Below are 22,257 nucleotides of genomic sequence, written 5' to 3'. Positions count from 1 at the left end.
AACAATAGTGTTTTTTTACACGCTTTTATTACACTCACTTCCTGGTCGTTCTGTCCGTCTAGATCGAAACGCCCGTGTGAAATTGCATGCACTTCTAACTGACAGATAAGGTTCATAATTCGTACGTGGGTCAAGACATGAAGACAATGCATCGTGACATTCAATTTGACTTAATTGGTCGCCTAATTAATTTTTTTATTCCATCTGTCATTTATTATCTTTTCAGTACACTTCTGTGAACTGGTTTTGAATGACATAAATGTCCTATATAAACAGAGGGAAAGTTACATCTGTTGTAAATGGATTGGGGGCGAGTGCTTTGGTAAGCCGCCTTTAGATCCCCCCCCCCCCGATTAATATTAAGTATCCATCAGAGCTGGGTAGACTCAAAGACTTAAGAAATAACAGATGAAGTAGAGTTCACATGAATTTTGTAACGTCAGCGTGTAAAGGGATTGTAAAATGAGCGCTTTAATCAACCGCCTTTATTAACCTCTCCCCATCCGAAACGTGTCAGGTACCCATTAGAACATGGTGGACTCAGTGACGTATTTCAGAAATAGCTCCCATGAATAAGCGAACTCGACAATTTTTTTGTCTCTTTTGCTATATCTCTTCTTCTTTGTTAATTATAATGTTGGAAGTGACTTAAACTACGATTTCAGCCTGCTTTTCTTTGTGGATTTGCTTCCATAACCTTAGTCCATCCTAGAACAAACTACAAGGCAGCAGTTGTTTGGAGTTTTATCTACTAAATGGGTTGCCGTAGGTTTCAAACTCAGGACTTTTCGGCTTAGCAACAATGAGCTTTACCGACCCAACGCCAATGTGAAAAACCACACAATGCAAACAATTCAAACATTTTTTTTTCATAAATATTTTCTTTATTTTTTTTGCATGAATTTCAATCGGAAAATGTATCTAACAAACACTGGCAACAAGTTTCAAATGTTTTCCATTGTACAAAAAAATATTTTAAAATGTGTATATAAAAAAACAAAATAACTGAAGAGTAGCTTCCCTTGAATAAGCAAATACTTTTTTTCTTTTTTTTTACAATTGTTTCAGTAAAATTAAAACAAATATACATGAATCTATTTACTATAGTAACAAAAATAAAAGTATTTAACATATTATTGGGCTTACTACACCACAGTTATAGCAAACTATGTCACGGCTATTTCTAATTGCTTTGGTAGAATTCTAAATTGTTAAACAAAATTTAGTATAGTATTAATCGACTGTCATACTCGACTGTCTATATAAAATACAAAAATAATAACATACCCTGGTAGGAATAGTGTATATAATGGAAATCTAATATTCATCAAATTGTTTTAAGAACGGTGCATTATTTTTTTCAACTTACCTACAATACGTTGCAATAATTAATTACATTACGGTACTATAATTAATTATGTGCATATACTAGCTCTAGAAAGAAATTTGATCAGTTACGCTAAAACATGCATTTTTAAAAATATTTAATTTGGCATTAATGAATTAAAAAACCCATTGTTTTTATTAGATTCATGAATAAATATAATGAAACAGTTAGGTACAATGATAGTAAATGATGAAGGTGCTTTATTGGAGGGATGAGGGGGGGGGGGGGGTTCTACCATCTATCTATAATGGACTACATATTATACAGCACATATATGTTAGGTATGTCTAACACAGTTTTTAAACTATCATACACACTTGACATTTTTTAGATTAAAAAATGACAATTCAAATAATTTAATTCCTGAAATATGTATAACAGTTCAAATCAAGCTAGAAATTTCATGAATAAATTGTTTATAGTGAACTCTTCCGAAGATTTATATTGGTTTAAGAGCTTAGCTAGAGCTCGTGTCTTCGGTGGATTCGTTCAAAGCTAGGTCTTTGTTCGAGGATGCACTGTTTCTTTGGCACCGCCCGTAGCTCGAATTCAAATCAGGGGTTTTAACTCCCATTTCTGTAGACGATCTGCTTGAGTTTTGTTTTATTTTGCTTAGCTCCCTTCGAGTTTTGAGCTTACGGCGAGGTATTTTAGACAAGGCCGAGTCTTCTTTGGTTTTTTCTAGGTTGGGTTTTAAGGTGGGGACGATGACGTCAGAGTGGCTCCGGGGTCGGGGGAGTGTGATGGGGGAGGTGGGGGACGGGGAGGAGACGGTGGCCCGGGTTTTGTCTATGAGGTAGTGGTCGAAGGATTGCAGGCCTCCGTCGGGGTGGGGACTGTCGAGTTGAAAACGATGTGGGCGAATGATGATTTGGGGGCGCCCGTCTAGGGTGCGGGTAATTTGAGGATGGCGCGGGGGGAGGGGTGGGGGTGTTGAGCTGAGGTAGTGAGGTGTGTTGGTGGAGACGGAGGGCTCGCTGAGGGGTCGGGTGTTTCTGGGGAGCGCTAACCGAGGAATTTGTTGGTTGACATACGGCGCGTGATGCCTTGATGGTGGAGGGTGGATCGATTGGATTTGAACCTTGGGTGAACTTTGAACTTTAGGGGAACTACGACCTTTTCGTTGACAAGCTTGATGATCCTGGGGGTTGATTAGACACGGGGGTGGGGGCGGGAGAGGTGGGATGTCTCTCTCCAGGTTGAGGTTCAGACTGCCGTTGGTGATGATGGGTCGCCGGGGTGGGAGTTTGGGTGCAGGGACATCGCTGGGGTTGGATGTTTTTAAATCGGCGACGAAATCCGAATACGAGGCGGGGTTGTCTGCGCTCATGCTTCGCTGGTGAATTATTTCTTTGTTGTTCTCCGACTGCGGTCGTTTATAGCAAGTGTTATACCCTCCTTTTGCCACAATCTCACACCCGTGGCTCGCAACGCTCCTGATTTGATTCTGTTTACGGACTTCCGGTTTATTTTCTTCGTCACGGCGAATCTCCGAAACCGGAAGTGTGTCGTCATCCGAGCTCGAAACCGATTGGTTGAAAGTTTCAAAACTGGCGCTCAGGGAACGCTGGGATTGGCTCATGGCGTCAACGCCGACGTCTCTGGTTTCTTTTCCTTCCGGTGCGGTTCCCGCCCTCGCGTGACCTTGACCCTCCACGTTCTCGTAGTTCTGGTTCCACCTTAGCCAGTCGGGCTTGCCGTCGGCTCCGCCTTCAGAAAGCTGGTCCAGAAAGTTGAAGGCGGCGACGGCTTCCTTTTCCGGTTCGCCGTAGCGGACGAAAAACGTGGCGAAATCGACGGCTGGCTTGTTGGTCTGACCTGCTGACGGCTGGATGCGACCTGGGCAAGAAATACAAGCATGATTGGAATATCTTTTGAATCAAATATGCTGCTTTATGAGGTTAATTAGCATGTAAACAGTTCAATTATTGTAAAATAAATTAGTAAGTATTTCAATGGTGAGGCTTAGATGGAATGATACTCTCTACATATAAATAGGGGTCATCCATAAATGATGTCACGCTTTTTTGGACGATTTTTACCTCCCTTCTCCACTACCGTCATACATCGTCACAAAAAATTCATAAAAAACGTTTTAATAACAAGCTTTTATGTAATGATGCACTAAAAAGTAGAAAATAAATTATAGACTACTATTTAAATAACTATAAAGAAAAGCGTGGGTCACTTTAGTATCTATTGGATACCTTTACTAATGTTAAGGAAGACACCCACGCTTTTCTTTATAGTTATTTAAATAGTAGTCTATAATTTATTTTCTACTTTTTAGTGCATCATTACATAAAAGCTTGTTATTAAAACGTTTTTTATGAATTTTTTTTTCAGTACTTTACATGTTTTATTTACAATAGAGTTACATGACTAAAAACCATTGCGCGCCTACTGAACATCACGTTCAGTAGGCGCGCAATGGTTTTTGAACGCAGCCATTACGTGGTCGTGATGGCGCAGCTATTGATGACGCGTGTGGTGTGGTTGGCTAGACATGCCTACTAATTCGGTCCAAATTTTTATTAATTCATAAAAAATTAATTAGGCATCCAATTAAGTCAAATTTAGTTTCAAATTGCATTGTCTTCATGTCTAGACCGACGTGCCAAAAGTGAATCGTATCGGCCAAGTAGAAGTTTCCGAATTTTCACTCCTGCGTTTCCGTCTAGACAGACTGACGACTGACGACAGAGGAAGCGAGTTAAATAAAAGCTTGTAATAAAAAAAATTCATAAAAAACGTTTTAATAACAAGCTTTTATGTAATGATGCACTAAAAAGTAGAAAATAAATTATAGACTACTATTTAAATAACTATAAAGAAAAGCGTGGGTCACTTTAGTATCTATTGGATACCTTTACTAATGTTAAGGAAGACACCCACGCTTTTCTTTATAGTTATTTAAATAGTAGTCTATAATTTATTTTCTACTTTTTAGTGCATCATTACATAAAAGCTTGTTATTAAAACGTTTTTTATGAATTTTTTTTTCAGTACTTTACATGTTTTATCTACAATAGAGTTACATGACTAAAAACCATTGCGCGCCTACTGAATATCACGTTCAGTAGGCGCGCAATGGTTTTTGAACGCAGCCATTACGTGGTCGTGATGGCGCAGCTATTGATGACGCGTGTGGTGTGGTTGGCTAGACATGCCTACTAATTCGGTCCAAATTGTAATTAATTCATAAAAAATCAATTAGGCATCCAATTAAGTCAAATTTAGTTTCAGATTGCATTGTCTTCATGTCTTGACCCACGTGCCAACTGTGAATCGTGTCGGTCAAGTAGAACTGTCCGAATTTTCACTCCTGCGTTTCCGTCTAGACTGACGACTGACGACTTACGACAGACAGAGGAAGTGAGTTAAATAAAAGCTTGTAAAAAAATTCATAAAAAACGTTTTAATAACAAGCTTTTATGTAATGATGCACTAAAAAGTAGAAAATAAATTATAGACTACTATTTAAATAACTATAAAGAAAAGCGTGGGTCACTTTAGTATCTATTGGATACCTTTACTAATATTAAGGAAGACACCCACGCTTTTCTTTATAGTTATTTAAATAGTAGTCTATAATTTATTTTCTACTTTTTAGTGCATCATTACATAAAAGCTTGTTATTAAAACGTTTTTTATGTATTTTTTTTTCAGTACTTTACATGTTTTATCTACAATAGAGTTACATGACTAAAAACCATTGCGCGCCTACTGAATATCACGTACAGTAGGCGCGCAATGGTTTTTGAACGTAGCCATTACGTGGTCGTGATGGCGCAGCTATTGATGACGCGTGTGGTGTGGTTGGCTAGACATGCCTACTAATTCGGTCCAAATTTTAATTAATTCATAAAAAATCAATTAGGCATCCAATTAAGTCAAATTTAGTTTCAGATTGCATTGTCTTCATGTCTTGACCCACGTGCCAACTGTGAATCGTGTCGGTCAAGTAGAACTGTCCGAATTTTCACTCCTGCGTTTCTATCTAGACTGACGACTGACGACTGACGAGGAAGTGAGTTAAATAAAAGCTTGTAAAAAAAAATTCATAAAAAACGTTTTAATAACAAGCTTTTATGTAATGATGCACTAAAAAGTAGAAAATAAATTATAGACTACTATTTAAATAACTATAAAGAAAAGCGTGGGTCACTTTAGTATCTATTGGATACCTTTACTAATGTTAAGGAAGACACCCACGCTTTTCTTTATAGTTATTTAAATAGTAGTCTATAATTTATTTTCTACTTTTTAGTGCATCATTACATAAAAGCTTGTTATTAAAACGTTTTTTATGAATTTTTTTTCAGTACTTTACATCACGTTCAGTAGGCGCGCAATTGTTTTTGAACGCAGCCATTACGTGATGGCGCATCTATTGAAGGTGATGACGCGTGTGGTGTGGTTGGCTAGACATGCCTACTAATTCGGTCCAAATTTTAATTAATTCATAAAAAATTAATTAGGCATCCAATTAAGTCAAATTTAGATTCAGATTGCATTGTCTTCATGTCTTGACCCACGTGCCAACTGTGAATCGTATCGGTCAAGTAGAACTGTCCGAATTTTCACTCCTGCGTTTCCGTCTAGACTGACGACTGACGACTGACGACAGAGGAAGTGAGTTAAATAAAAGCTTGTAAAAAGAGACCACCCCCCTAAAATGACCTCACAACTCAGCCTACAACCCCCCCCCCTAAAATGACCTCACAACTCAGCCTACAACCCCCCCCCCCTAAAATGACCTCACAACTCAGCCTACAACCCCCCCCTAAAATGACCTCACAACTCAGCCTACAACCCCCCCCCCCCTAAAATGACATCACAACTCAACAACTCAGCCTACACCCCCCCCCTAAAATGACCTCACAACTCAGCCTACACCCCCCCCCTAAAATGACCTCACAACTCAACAACTCAGCCTACACCCCCCCTAAAATGACCTCACAACTCAACCTACACCCCCCCCTAAAATGACCTCACAACTCAACCTACACCCCCCCCCCCTAAAATGACCTCACAACTCAGCCTACAACCCCCCCCCCCTAAAATGACCTCACAACTCAACAACTCAGCCTACACCCCCCCCCCCCCCCTAAAATGACCTCACAACTCAGCCTACAACCCCCCCCCCCTAAAATGACCTCACAACTCAACAACTCAGCCTACACCCCCCCCTAAAATGACCTCACAACTCAGCCTACAACCCCCCCCCCCCCCATAAAATGACCTCACAACTCAGCCTACAACCACCCCACCCTCAACATTGCCGTTGAATTTTTCTTAAAATACGATATTTTCCCAAAATCTTGTCTGAACTCTGTAACAGTAGAGTATGTTAATAACTTCCTATTATAATTTATTAAAACAGTTTTCTAAAACGCGAAATAACGGCTAGAATTTGTTTTCTAACATTGGTTTTTTTTATCACACACCGTCACAAAATTACGGACCCTTCTCCAGAGGCGTAGCGACCCTTCCCGGCGCCCGGGGACAAACTTTCAATTTGGCGCCCCCCTCGGGAGCAAACATTCAATTTGGCGCCCCCCTCGGGAGCAAATTTTCAATTTGCACCCCCCTCAAACTGCAAAATCCAGCTAAAATGACATTTTAATTTGTTTTTACAACCCATTTTGGCGCCCCCTAAGGTTGGCGCCCGGGGACATATGTACCCCCCCTACAAGTGTGCCTTCATTTATGGACAACATATCGCTGTTATACATGTATATAAAAGGTACATATTGAGTATGTATTAGTATATACTAGAATACCCGTCATCCGTTGGATAACTGTGGGTTTCGGGGGTCATCCATCAAAAAACATCACGTCTGTCACTCAGAGGCATAGCGACCCTTCCCGGCGCCCGGGGACAAAGTTTTCGATTTGAACCCCCCCCCCCTCAAACTTTTGATGTGCAATTCCCCCCCCCCCCCCCCCCCCCCCCACTCAAACTTTCGATTTGAACCCCCCTCAACCTATCAATTTATTTTTCCAAACCATTTTGGCGCCCCAACATATGTCCCCCCCCCCCCTTCCCCCTCCCCACCCCCGCCTCCCCTTCCCCCCCCCCCCCGCCTCCCCTCCCCTACCGTCCCCCCCCCCCCCCCCCCCCCCTCCTCGGTACGCTACTGCAGTGTCACTTATCGTCACAAAAAACAGACCCCACATTCAAATATATGTTTTTTATCTTTTAAAAACACCGAAAACACCGATTTCGGACTATCCCTTCATAAACTGACGTCACAGGTGACCTACTCAACTCTACTTCACCTGCCCAGTGTCCTGCCAAGTCTCAGACAACATGTTTTTATCGTTTAAAAAACAATTCCAGCCGAGCATGTATCTGACCACACTATCCTTTCATATGCTTAGGACAAAGAAACAGATGAACTCTACTTCACCTGCCCTGTATCTTGCCAAGTTCAGATAGGCAACGTTATCATTCACATCTAAAAAAAAAAATTGAAAAAAAAAATTTCATTGACATATTGGTCTAGAACCCGTGCCTCCTGCATAAGAGCTGACTACGCTACCATTTTAGCTATTTACTCGTGACGTCACAAGTGAATTTTTATACTATACTATGTGTCTCCTTATGCAACTTGATTTACGCGTATAGATTCTAGATCTAGATCTAAAAATAAGTCTAGTAGTACTAACTTTCAAATTAAATTTTATCTTAAATAAGCCAAACAAAGATTTATATAAAATAATTAAGGCCTGAAATAGATTCTAGATGTAGAATTTACATTGAATCTAGTGACCTACATCTAGGCTAGATCTAGATCTAGATCTAGATCTAGGCTAGATTCATAAATTTCCTTCGATAGCTGATCTTTAGATCTAGAGAAATTTATCGTAAAACTAAATGAAAAAGACAGTTGAAAATTGATATAAGTGTTGGAACGTAATAAATACAGCAAAAGGACGTATTGTTTAAGTTATAGCCGGCAGAAAATTAGCTTTGTAACGCGTTAAACTTTTGAATGGGCCACAAAGTCTATGATGGGGTCCGCCATTTTTATTGTACCAAAAATGTAAACACATCAAGGGACGTCACTATCCCCACAAAGTTTATTCAAAGTATTAACATTTTTAAAAAAAATACGGTTAATTTAACTATGAATAAATCAATAAATTAATTAACGTCTTTAAATAAATTTGTGATCAACAGTCTGTCTGCATTAAAAAATTATTCTCTACCTGCATACTATTTTACAGCTTTCCAGATAGAGTCGAACATATCACAATAGTCGATCAGGCAAACAAATAAATATTCAAACATGTAAACAAAGTTGAGTTTTAGTAGTATATAGATAGATAGGCCTATATATATAATATGCATATATGTATCTAACATTATAGCTAACACGATTTACGATAAACCACACAAATCATGACTTTATTGTAATAGGAAATGTGTGTGAAACATCACTCACCTTTGCGACCAAATAGCCTTTGACACATCATGTAATCCAGGCCTATATCACTGGCCAGACTATCGTCGCTGTCATTGTTGGACCCATTCAAAGACTCGGTCTGATCAAGCACCTGTAAAACACAATGAAATATAACTTAAAGGGCACTTGATTAAAACAGAAATGTTTCCAAAATAAAATGTTTACATAGGTCTTTCTTGCAATTTATGAGGTTTAATTTTTAATCCTTTAGTTGCTGTCAAGTATTTGGTAATTTTTTTTTCTTCCCTTTTTCGCCTCAGACACGTATTATTTGGTAGATTTTTTTTAGCGCAATTTCCATTCTGGAGAATTGCGTTTATTAACTCGTCTTTTCTGGGAATGGATGTGTGTCCGCAGCTTTAAGTCGTATCTCCTCCTCAACGAAGCAATATCGAGGACTAGTTCCAAAAGCAAATATATTAAGCAAGTTACCAGGATGAACATAGGCCAAAAAAATTCCGGGTTTCTTTCATGGATTTCCCGAAAAAGCCAAAAAACCTCGAAAAAAAAAAATCAGTTTTTTGGCCAATATCTCGGCAACCAGACCACTTAGCGACTTGAAACATGTACCAATCGATTCCTGCCATAATTTAGAACAATATTGCCGAAACAAGTTTTCAAAAATATACTTTCGTTCGGTCACAAAATGTTTTTTGAATTAATTAAAATTTGGACCGAATTAGTAGGCATTTTATCCAACCACACCACACGCGTAATCACGTTCAATAGCTGCGCCATCACGTTCAGTGGCTGCGACATCATGTTCGGTAGCTAGGCGCGCAATGGGTTTTAGTCATGTTACTCTATTGTAAATAAAACATGTAAAATACTGAAAAAAAATTAATAAAAAACGTTTTAATAACTAACCAATGGTTTTACTAACCCTGCTCTTGATTTACGCTACGACAGAGCTATTTTTAGATAACATAAGGAAATTGCGCTAAAATTGTCACTAGACTTTTTTTAATTACTTGTTTTTTTTTGGTAGGTAGATTTTTTTTTTAATTTTAGAAAATTTTATAAGAGCTTGCAAGATTTAGCTAGGTAGTACATTTTAAGATTTCTACGTGTCTTTCTTGAATTATCTTTCGCAAACAACATAAGTGACTCGAATCTGACATAAAGAGTGTTTGAAATTAACCTTGACTAGTGTAAGAGATAATGAAATCCACATAGAGCTAAGCCAAAAGCTTGGGTTTTATTTTATACACGTTTCTTACAAATGAGTACAGAACGTACTTTTGACACTTAGAAATAACTGGAAAGTGTTATTTTCAGAGTTAAATCCCTTTATCTACTACAAGAGTTAAATCCCTTTATCTACTACATTTTTAACAATCCGGACATAGTTTCTGATATTATAAAAGAAATAAGTTTGTTTCATGAATATTTTAAATCCATCTTTTGAACTTACCTCTTTATTTTCACTGCCGCTCTTTTCTTCCAATTTTCCATCGTCCTTCACTGGAGTCTCCTCAACCTTCCTATCTTCAGTAGACTGTGTCGAAACTTCTACTGAACACACAAGGTTGTCCCCCTTCTCCTTGGTGACTCCACTTGATTGGACGCCCTTCTTCTCTTTGTGGTTTTCCTTGACCGTGTCAAAATTCGACCCGGCGAAAATTTCATCCTGTCCAGGTGCAGTAGAGTCCCCGTTACTCCCACCCAGGGGCACCTGGTAAAATTCTCCTGTCGCGTCTTCGCTGCCGTTGGAATCGAAAGAGCGGCTTAGCGTGAAGATATCGCTGTACAAGTCATCCCCCGCGAGGTCGTTACCGCTGATTAACATCTCGCCATTACAGGAGGTCAGGTAGAACTCATCGTTCACCCAATGGTACCCGTCTAGAACCTGAGGTCTTGAAGCCTGCAAGGACTCAGATTCCGAAAAATGATGCCTGCACGGTTCATACTCCCCACTGTTTAAGCTGGATAAGCTCTGGTTAAGCTCATCCACCGTTTTGGATAAACTCGCGATTTGCTTAGAGATCTCGTCAAACTCCTTGATGGCGATTTCGTTTTCCTCATCATCGACGGTGTCGAAATCCGACGGGTTGGCGGCGCCGTCGAGACTTTTGGTGCTGAGGATTTCGTTGAGGCTCGTGATAGAGAGCTTGTCGCGGCTCTCGTTGCCGGAGGAGAGGAGAGATCGGTTGGAACCGAGTTGGCACAAGCTGTAGAACTGGCTGTTGAACCGCTTCTGGTCGTCGACGCTAAGTCTCGGACTCTCATCGCAGACCAGGCCGCTCTGGAACAGGCTCATGTCAAACGAGGTCGCCGTGACCTCGGAGCCTTCCTCGTCCAGCTCCGTGACGTCAGAGAGGTCGAGGCACAGAGTCTGGGTCCACGGGCTGTACAGGTGGTGGGTGTGGTGGACGATCTGCCTGAGGGGTAGGGAGACCTGGGGTTGGGCCCGGGGCTGCTGGTTGCGAGAGAGATTGACGGGAAATGCTGCAGACGGTTGCGATGGAAGAAGGTTCCAATGCATCTGGTGGCACTGAGTTCTGGTGCTGGAACCCTTATGGAGAAATATCAACAAGTTAAAAACATTTTCTACATGTATGATTAAAATCGTGGTGTTCCAAATAGGTTGACCAGCAACGAATTTATTTAATCCGATGGTGGTTTATAGAATCCATAAACGGCATGTTATTTTAGAGGTGAGCACATAAAGACATGCGACAGTTCCACAGGGTAGTACCTAAACTGGCTAGTACTTTGATTAATAATAGTATGATTCTTTAGAACCAATTTTTGTGTTGCGAATTTAACATTTCAACGAAAGGTTTGAGATAGTGTAGTGTTATGTGATTAGGGCTTTCAATTCTACAGTTTCAGCTTTTCCAAGCCTAATGGTCTGAAGCTGATGGCTTTTGTTTATTTACAAAAAGTTACGCTTTTTTACAGGTAAACATGTGTATTTAGTATTTTGAAACAAACTATGTTGTATAATGTATATACATATTAATTAGGCTTTTATCAAAATTACATTGTTAATTAATAAGAAACTGATACTATTTCTAAAACTGGAAGACAAAAGACCTACAAAATTGCAACAACAAAAAATCTAAACCATCCTCAGATATTTTTTTCTTTTACTTTTTTTTTCCTTATTCTATTTCATACAATTAAATGTATTTACGATATAATGTATTTACTGATTAAGCAGATCTGACTAGATGAAATATACAGAGTAGTTATAAAAAAAAAGTTTCGTGAAGGTAGTTTATGGAATATATTTTAAAGAACTGACTGACACAAAACAGATGAGACTTACCGAGTGTTGCGGGTTCCAGTTGAGGTATGAATCTTGGTTCTTGTGCAAGAGGTCAAGTTCCGAGACTGAGACTGACCTTTCCAGAACCTTCCCACTGTCCCAAACTGACCCAAAGTAGGCATCATAGGCACTGGAAGACCTGGGCCTCCCGTAGAGATCCTGCTCGGATTTGGACCTTTGAAGGCATCTTGGAGGGAAAATGCTGATTGTATCCACAGATGGTTGGCGGGTTGGCGTCGCGTTGTTGGATTGTAGCTGCCCTTGTATGGTGGTGATGGAAGACGAGGGGTTGGGTGATAGCTGCATAGGTGGAATAGCTGCGTGAATGTGAGGTCGATCCTGGTTCGAGTTGAGGCGTAAGGAGGTAGAGGTGTGATTGGAGGAATGAGTGATATTGTTCGTAACGCTTTTGATGTTGGTATTCGATGGAGATTCACTACCATGTGTTTGACCAACATCGATGTTGTTATCGACATGAAGAGAAGATTCACGATGACCATCCTCATCAATTTCAGAATCTGATGAAATCAGTTGAAACGCCTGATTGGTCAGGATAATACACGAGCTTCTTTTCTGTTGAGTTTCAAGTTTTGTTTTCTCATTCGTTGGAAGCTGTGGAGTTTCTGTTGATGCCAAGACGGGGTTCACCATTACATGAACTTGATTTTTCTCAGTGGTTCTAAGACCTGGCGTGGTAACTACAGCCGTGATGTTGCTGTTAGTTTGGGTACTCCCACTATCAGTTTTAGAACACTTTTTGGTATTTCCTACAGCCGGTGTCTGATGTACAGACGACCCCACGGAATTGATATTCACATTGTCATGCGTTCTTTGTTCAACACTATCATTACATATTTCAGATTTACTGTGAGTATTGCTTGTTAAGTTTGCATAGTTTTCTAATTTATTCAGAAATTCATTATCCGCTGGTTGTGAAGTTATATTTGGTGAATTTGTTTTGATTGTTCGTGGGCTGTTGTTGTTTAAAATGTCTTTTTGATTTTCTTCAGTATCTAAGCTATTGGAATTCGAATTGTCAGAATTGTGTAGATGTATGGAGTCTGATTTAGCAAGTGTAGTTTCAGATTTTGGAATATTGTCTTGTTTCGTTGAAGGTTTGAATTGTTTTACAGTCGAAGATTTGGTACCAGTTGATTTATTGTTATAGAAACCTCTAGGGAGTCTGGTGGATGTAGACGTTGATGAAGAAGCAGAAGGATCGGGTTTAGAAGCTGGTTTTTGGGTTGGAACTGATACAGGAATGGTCGTTGGTGAGGGGTTGGTTGGTTTTGATGGTAAGCGTAGGCTTCCGTTGTTGTATTTGGGTAATTTTGGACTTTCTGAAGGTGTTTTATGTACATTTATTGGACTGCAGGTTAGTTTAGTCGAGGTAGTTTTTTGAAATTCGTGCGCTAATCGTCTTGGACTTTCCGGAAGTTGATAGTTTGTAGGTAGACTGTTGGGCGAGACAGGGGAAGTAGAGTTGCTGGAATCTGAATGAGACACCGCGTTATCGTTTTGTATGCACTGTATGCCATTCACAGCGGCGGGGAGAAAATTTATTTTTGTGTTTTCTACATCGAAGAGTCTCGTGACTTTGGATACCTTTGAGGCACACGGACTGAGAGGATAATCACTGCTGGAGGTCGAGATTTGGGAGGACGAACTCGTCACCATTTCTGCGGTGCTGTGTATCGAGGTCTCGAGGGCGGAGTCGGGGTCACTGGTTAGATCAAATGACCTATCACGACTGGGAATCACCGAGTCGGAGTTTCGCCTCTCTCGGCAATGCAGGGGGTCGTTGTCCGCCATGCTAGGTTTATGGGGGTCGGAATCCGTTTCGGAAAATTTTCTAGTCAGCGTGTCGCTGAATTTTTCTAAAACTTCTGGGTGGATATCGGAAGACATGGTTGAGTAGCCGTCATCTTTGCTGCCTGACCTTTCAACTTTCAAGTTCTCAAAACTAGAATCTGAAGACTGACATTTGGCTTGGAAGGGAAATCCAAAATCTAAAGAATGTTTCGTGTGTAGTGAAGATTTTGAATCTTTGATTGGAAGTTTTGAAAAGTGTTCACTAGCTTCGTTACCTAAAGGAACTGAGGTATGTTGATTGTGTAACAAAAACCCTACAGTTATATTTGTATTTCCTGGGAATTTATAATGAGAATCTTTCCCGTTTGTTTCTTTCGGTGTCGATCTGGCTTCGGGTTTTACCGCTCTGATGGGCTTTTTGGCCACCGGTGGAGGTATTTTAGAAGGGCTTTTGATCGGGCTACTGGGGCTAACACTGGCGCTGTTGTCGTTTGAACTGTCACCGAATGATCGTTTTGGGTGGACGAAAGTGCCGTCTTTTTTAACTTCGATCACGGAAGATTTCATATCACTGTTTTGTCGGGATTCGAAGATTTTTAGAGGGGATTTGTCCTCAGAGCTGGTTGAACTGGTAGAGCTGAAGCCTTGGAAGTTGAAGTTTTTGTCTTGCGGGGCCAGGATGAGTTGCCCGGGCCGGATGAGTTTCGGGCTCTCGACTGCGCTGAGCGTATTAGGGACGCTTCTAGGACTTGCGCCCATTGTTTCTCGATTGATGATTAAAGTCAGGAGATCGTTCTTCGTGAATTGGTGAGCGTCTTTGGAGCTTTGTATCCAGGGGGGCGTGCCTCTGTGGGACAAGGAAGGTGAAGGTGACGGCGAGGATTGAGAGTAGCTCCCCTTGCTAGCATAGCCCAGGTCAGATTTCTGGCTCAAGTTTGGTGATGGGGATGGTGAGGAAAGAAATTGTGAACGATCCCCGGTTCGGATCTCGACTTGGTTCTGGGAAATTGTTTGTTTGGGCTGGGAATTATCAAGATTCACAGCAAGAGTTTGTGGGGGTATAGTCTGAGAAGTTTGTACCACATCTGAATTCAAACTTTCCGGTTTAGACGGAAGTGAATTAGAAGCCGATTTATCCGTAGTTTTTGTAAGTGTTTCTTCTTCCAGTTTTATTGCAGTCACAACTGATTTATTTTTCTGAAGACTCAACTCTTTTGGCGTTGAAGATTTTGGTTTGACGGAAACACCCGAAGATTCCGGCGAGGATGAGGTTGATCTTGAAGATGAGCTAGAACTTAAGTTTCTTAGTTTAGACTGCATGGCGTTGTTTGATATAGCGACTCCGGATAGGTGGTCGATTCTCTGACGGGGAGTGATACAAACGGAGGACCAGTCTGAGAAGAAATCGTCGTCCAGAGCAGGTTCCCCTTCCATGCTGCTATCGAGTAGTTCGTTTAGCGACGTGGTGGAGGCGGTGCTGAAGTCTCGGGAGACCGGACGAGAGTCGCTGTCTTCGTCGCTGTAGTCGTAGTAGTAATACTGGCTCGGGACGTTACTGGGAGACTTTGGTGATTTGAGGGGTTCTGCGAAGGGGTTTCGTAATGCCGGTGAAGGGGCGGGTTTTGTTTTAGTGTGAGGTGTAGATTTGTTATTGGTTGAGGAGCTAGGGGAGGTAGTTGTAGGGGGAGAATTGTTTTTCGCTGTGAGTCTTTTGAAGATGGAAGATTTTGATCTTGAAGCAGCGGAAGTAGAGTGGGGAGATTTGAATGCTGGTTTTTGTACAGGGTTGCTTGAGGAGGCGTCTTCGCTGGAGTTTTTCGCGAGAAGTTTCTCGAAATTTTTGTTGAAAGCCTCGAAACTTTGGTGATTGAAGTCGGCGCCGGCGACTAAAACAGCACGCCCGTCATCCCGGGGTAGGGACTGAAGTAGTGTGTTGGGGGTGAGGCGATCGTGCGAGGAGGATTCGTTCCACCGGCTGGATGCTAAGATTAACGACGAGGACGTTTTGTTGCCGATACCGTAACGGCTGATCGCGTCCGCGGACGTCGATTGCTTGAGCCTCGGCACGGAGAACGACGTTTTATCGACGTCGGAGTCTCGACGCGCACGAGTTGCTGCTCTTGTCTCTCGACTCTCCCATCCCGAGATCCCACGCTCCAGTGACCTGGTTCTCGCGTGGTAGACGTTGATGTGCTTCACCTTCGGGCTCGTGTTGTTTGCGGGGAACTCCGTTTCTATTTTTGTCTGCAGGATCTGGTCCTTGCCATCGGGCGTGGAGGGGCTGGGGGTGGAGAGGGAGGAGTTGGTTGAGCTGGGGCTGGTGTCCCCTCCCCCGGGGATTCCAAGTTTGTCTTTCAGCCAGGGTGGGGGTGAACTTAGTTGAGGTTTGCCCGGGCTGTCATCTCCCAACTAAGAGTTAAAAAAACAAATATATTAGTTAAATTGAATTTAAGGCAAAATATGAACTTATAATATAACATAGGTATTTTGATGTAACGTATAGTTTCATAATGTATGGTTAAGTAACGTGATATTTATGATTTGCTAATGTTGTGTAAGATGTTTTAGTAAAATTTTCAACATATGATATTAAAATGTAAAATGCTGTTAATGTAACATGACATTTTAACATAACACACAGTATTGTTATGTAATATGGTATTGTTATGTACTATTGTATCATTAATGTAACATTTGGCATTGTAAGTTAAAATATGGTATTTTAGTGTAAGATGGCATTAAAATGTAAAATATTATAACGAAGTTAAACACCAAATTTGGATGTATAATAGTAAAACAAAATATTGGAATACGACAATTATTTTTAATGTAAATGTTTAAATTTACGCTTTTTAGAAAAGTTATAAACTCTCAAAACAAATGCAAATTTTGAATTAGTTAACTTAGAGACTAAAAGTGTTGATAAAAGTAAAATTAAATTTATCCTTAATTTACAATGAATAAAATATACAATTTATTTCAGGAAAAATTACAATTCAAACTAATCACAACAAAACCAAGGAACAGTCAAAGGGAAGTAACTCACTATTTCACTACACATGCTTTGCAGGGAGCCGGCGTTGTTGAGAATTTCTAGAGTCATCTCCCCTTGAGAGAGGGCTGCCGCAGAAGAGTTTGTTGTGAGTGCTGTGCGACACAGGTTGGTGGTGGTGATGCATGACGTATGCTGGACCTGCAGAGTAAGTCAGTCACGTGATAGGGGTCGTCCATAAATGACGTCACAGTCGTATGGGGAGGGGGAGGGGAGGGGGGTCCGTAATTTTGTGTGTGATAAGAGGGAGGGGGGGTCAGATGGTGTGACGTCACACTTTTGCATTTTACAAAAGCAATGTTAAAAAACAAGTTTTAGCCGTTATTTCGCGTTTTACAAAACGGTTTTAATAAATTGTAATAGGAGATGATCAAAATACTCTATGTTGAAATAGTTCTGACAAAATTTTGTTAAAATATCGATGTTTTAAGAAAATTCAACAGCAATTTTGAGGGGGGTTGTAGACTGAGGTGTGGCGTCATTTTAGGGGTGGGTGTCTGGCTTTTTGTGACGACGTGTGACGGAAGGGAGGGGGGGGGGGGGGGTAAAAATCGTCAAAAGGCGTGACGTCATTGATGGATGACCCCTGTGTTGGATTGGTTAAAAACCTAAAAGTTAACTCATATTTAAGATGAGCTTCATAGTCGTAACACTTAAAAGCTAAAACGGCAATTGGTATCCAATGTAAAAGTATTTAACTATTTTTATCAGTTCCTACTAAGGTAACCTAACCTAATGTGACTCGATTTAAGGAAGGTGTTAATAAATAATGTTTTATAAAAAAACACGTTTTTTTTTAAATTTTGATATAAAATATTAGTTTTTATACTTCAGTTCAATTTCAATGTGTAAAGAAAAAAAACAAAAATTTCCCCATGATATACTGAAACCTAACATAGTAGATGGTAAACAAAATATTTAAAAAAAAATTATACAATAACAATACACGATGTTATCAGAGCCCTAAACAATACAACTGTATACACTGCCGATAAAGTTATTTTCGTAAAATAGGTCCAGGTAACAGAGGCGTAGCGAGGGGGGGGGGGACATATGTCCCCGGGCGCCGACCTGAGGGGGGGCGCCAAATTGAAAGTTTGAGGGGGGGGTGTGCAAATGAAAAGTTCGAGGGGGGGGGGTGCAAATCGAAAGTTCGAGTGGGGGGGGGGGGGGGTGGGTGCAAATCGAAAGTTTGTCCCCGGGCGTCGGGAAGGGTCGCTACGCCTCTGCCAGGTAATGAATGCTAGAAATAGACGGACTTACCTGAAGCAGGGAGTCAGTCGTCAGCCTCATCCTTTGCTGGAACATCAGGTTCAGGTGCTTGTTCTGTAGCTCCAGGTCTTGGACTCTCGTCTGTAGTTTCAGGCACTCTTCTCGCAACGTCTGCAACACGACAGAGGTTCAAAATTTTACCCCAAACAATTCAGTCACAGACAGTAGGTGCTAGACACTGTCTGTGATACACACAATAGTTGCTACACACTGTATGTGATACACACAATAGTTGCTACACACTGTATGTGATACACACAATAGTTGCTACACACTGTATGTGATACACACAATAGTTGCTACACACTGTATGTGATACACACAATAGTTGCTACACACTGTATGTGATACACACAATAGTTGCTACACACTGTATGTGATACACACAATAGTTGCTACACACTGTATGTGATACACACAATAGTGCTACACATAATAGGTGCTACACACAATAGGTAATACACACAGAAGGTAATATACATAGTAGGTGCTACACGGAATAGGTGATACACACCCCATACATGTACCACCACCCAGACGTGCTGTCAATTTGTCTGTCTGTGGATGACTAGGGCATGTGTGTCCCGGGGGGGGGGGGGGGGGGGTAGGGGGGACGACGTCCGAAGACCGACAGTCGTCAAACAAGTAAATCCTCTAACAAACACCACCACTCAAACAGAGGGGCCAAAAATAGCCCATCAGACAGCAGTGTTAGCATTAGTAATGGTTGTTACTATATTTAAAGTGGTGTTCTAACACATGAAATATTCCCGTACCCCACTTCCCTGACCCCTAACCCAAGCGATCATGCAATCAATTAGAATCTAAACACAACATAAAATGTATATTAAAATTATCCGGTTGTATCATAACGTTTCGCTTATGTCTTCAACAGAATTCTTCTTCTTCAATCTTAATTTTAGTGTTGAAAGGTATCCCCTCCAGGACAATAAAGTATACGTGTCAACTGGTTTTGCGCCGTTGAGTGTCATTGACTTCGATTTCAGCCTGCTTTTCTTTTTGGATTTGCTACCATAGCCTTTGTCCAAACCAAGAACAAACTACAAGGCAACAGTTGTTTAATATTGGATTGTCTCTCCTAGAAGAGTGGCTGTCCCCAGCTAACGAGCCTCATCTGCCCGAGGGTTTGAACCACGCCCAGGGTTAGGATTTAAGTTTTGAATTTTTACAATAAATATACAGTTCAGTAAGCTTGAGGGCAATTAAGTAAATTAAATAAGCTTAGAGTTTTTATTATACATGTATATAATACATATATATATATATATATATATATATAGGTGACGTTGATTTCTAATTTTTCGGGTATTTTTGTGAATCACTTAAATTATCTTTTTATAGATGTGCGAGATATGCCAGGTAAGAAAACAAATGATAATTAATAGATAGAAAATGTAGGAGAAAGTGTATGAGGTAAACCAGGTGAGACAACAGGTGAGATAAGACACCCTCCTTCCCCCACCCTCTACATGGTAAATTTGAGATAAATATAACAGATACACCATGTCAGAAAACAGGTGAAATAGACCCATCCCTACCCAAATGTAAGAAAACAATTGATAAATATCAGATACGCCAGGGACAGAAACAGGTAAAGTAACCCCCCCCCCCCCCCACCCACCACTACGTAAGAAACATGATAAATATAAGATAAATGTGGGAGATAACCCATTTAAGGAAAGAGGTTAAATAAGACACCCATCCCCACCTCAATGTAAGAAATCATATGATTATATAAAAAGATAAGCTATGTGAGATAAACCAGGTAAGAAAACAGGTGAAATAAGACCCCCATCCCCGTGTGAGATAACATATGGAAAATAAGAGATAAACATGTATGAAATAATCAGGTGAGATAACCCACCCCCACCACCCCCAACATCACCACCACCATCCACCACCACCACCATCCCCCCCCCCCACCACCACATACCTTCTGGGTCAGCAACGCCTGCACCACCACCATCTCCCCCCTCCCCCACAATCAACACCAACACCACCACCACCCACACCAACACCACCACCCACCTTCTGGGCCAGCAGCGCCTGCACCACCTGATTGGCTATCTCGTCCAGACACTTCTCGTACTGCTGCCTCTGTTGTTCGTTCTCTAGGACAAGCGAGCTGTTCTCCGCCTCCACCATCTTGAGTCGCTCCAGCAACAGCTTGCTCTTATCCCTATCATCGCCCTTACCGTGGAGCTGGCACGGGGGAAGACAAACAGCAATGTTGTTGACGTGGGGTTAATTTTTTTATACAGGTAATTTTTTTTAACAAAGATCACATTCTTAAGGCAAAATGTGTGTTCGGATGTATAAATTTTACGTTGTTTACAAGCGTATCAAAAAAAAAAAAAAAAAAGCGACAGGTTGTTTATTAAGATTTCTGAGTGTTAAAAAAAAAAGAAAACGCGGTTAATTTGAACAACAGCTTGTTTGTACTTAAAAGATAAGGGGAACATAAATAACGGTTTTTAAATATATTTTTTATAATAACTATACTTGAATTACTTATTTGTCTACGATAAAATGAAGCTATTTATACACAATTGCAATGTGTAACTGGCCTAATTCATGTCACATTTGTAAACTGTAAACTTCATTTGTGATAGAACAGAAGATTATTTTTTCTCCATTAATAACGCCGAGAAAATATTTTCTTTGAGCTAGGCAGTAAGGAAAACAAGCGAAATATTTCATGATGTGTTTGTGTGTACAACTACACTAATATGTATTTTAAAACTGTGTGTAAAATATATATTTAGCGCTTTAAAAAATAATAACGTGTAAGAAGTATTACGTTTCTTTTGAAAGAAATTTATTATGCTACATAAATGCCGTTTGTTCAGGTATGTTTGAAAACCTTCTTGAAAACTAAACAAATAATGCATTCTTTTAACGCGTTACACATTTGTCTTACTGTCGAAACTATGTTTATAATTTTCTGTGCGAATATATATATTTTTTTTTTGGCATTGCAACAGGTTTTTTGGTGTTTTGTGCTTTTATTTTTAAAAAAAATGTGAAAGCTACCTGTGTTTCCATTTTTTTGACCTGATTCCTGAGCATCATATTGTCTCTCTCCAGGTTACTGATATGGCTACAGTATTTCTGGAGATTGTTCTGTTGGGGATACACACAGGTTAGTTTGTTTACGATTTTTCTTTGCTTTAAAAGAAGTTATCGTGATAAAAATAGACAGAGTTAAAGAGTATATATTTGATGTTAAACGCGTTAGGCGAAGCTCGTAGTTGAGAGGTTTAGTTTAAAATATTTCTTGCCAAACCAAAGTTAACTTGGTTAATTTTGTTTTATTGGAAAAAGAGGGAAGGTAATGAGGAGGGACGGGAATGGGGAGAGGGAAGTAGGAAAAGGGGGAATGGAGCGGGAGAGAAGGGAATGGGGAGTTGCAAGTAAGGGATTAGTAACGGTAGGGGATGAGGAACGGAGCGTATGAGGGAGGTAGAGGAGGGAGTGGAATGGGGAAAAGAAAGGAGAAGGGGAATAGGAAAATGGAGGGGAATGAAACAGAGGCAGAACACTGATAACGAAGTTTCGCGACAGCTTCATGACAGCTACTAAACAGCTACGAGATAGATACGTGACAGCTATGAAACAGCAGCGAGAAAGCTAGACCACAGCTAGAAGACAGTTACCTCATACGACGTTTTCATGCTTGTGTTTTCCTGCTTGAGTTGGTCAATCTTCAGCTTGTACTGCAACATGTTTGCCACCATTTCTTCCATTCTAGAGAGTAGAAAACATTGTGGGTATTAGTTCTTCCATTCTAGAGAGGGGGAGAGGAGGAGAGAGAGAGCCGTAGTGAGAGAGATAGAGTAGAACGTTAAAATGAGAGATAATAAGTGTAAAAGCAGAGTTGCATCATTTTCCCTCATGCCTGCTCAAGACACACGGGGCAGATGAAGTAGAGTTCATCTGTTTCAGAGACATCGGAATATGAGGG

General features: G+C 40.6%; 1 protein-coding gene across 1 annotated transcript; it reads right to left on the bottom strand.

The window, feature by feature from the left end:
* Positions 1-890: 890 nt before the first annotated feature.
* On the bottom strand, positions 891-22,039 carry LOC131933888 (mucin-2). Its single transcript, XM_059290393.1, has 9 exons — positions 21,950-22,039; positions 21,327-21,416; positions 20,322-20,495; positions 18,264-18,383; positions 16,995-17,141; positions 12,137-16,357; positions 10,277-11,377; positions 8,842-8,953; positions 891-3,226 (listed from the first exon to the last, which is right to left on the bottom strand). Exons 1-9 carry the CDS (start codon positions 22,037-22,039, stop codon positions 1,845-1,847), a joined length of 7,437 nt encoding a protein of 2,478 aa, XP_059146376.1. The 3' UTR covers positions 891-1,844.
* Between the last annotated feature and the right edge of the window lie 218 nt (positions 22,040-22,257).

Source organism: Physella acuta, unplaced genomic scaffold (genome assembly GCF_028476545.2).
Source record: "Physella acuta isolate Inbredline_101_S28 unplaced genomic scaffold, ASM2847654v3 ptg002663l, whole genome shotgun sequence".
NCBI lineage: Eukaryota > Metazoa > Mollusca > Gastropoda > Physidae > Physella > Physella acuta.
This window is presented reverse-complemented; position numbering and strand designations above follow the sequence as displayed.

Coding starts and splice junctions, on each gene's coding strand:
- LOC131933888 (XM_059290393.1), bottom strand. CDS start 22,039: ATGGAAGAAATGGTGGCAAACATGTTGCAGTACAAGCTGAAGATTGAC. Junction 21,417..21,949: donor GCATGAAAACGTCGTATGAG/GTAACTGTCTTC, acceptor TATCCCCAACAG/AACAATCTCCAGAAATACTG. Junction 18,384..20,321: donor AGGCGCTGCTGGCCCAGAAG/GTGGGTGGTGGT, acceptor GTCGTGTTGCAG/ACGTTGCGAGAAGAGTGCCT.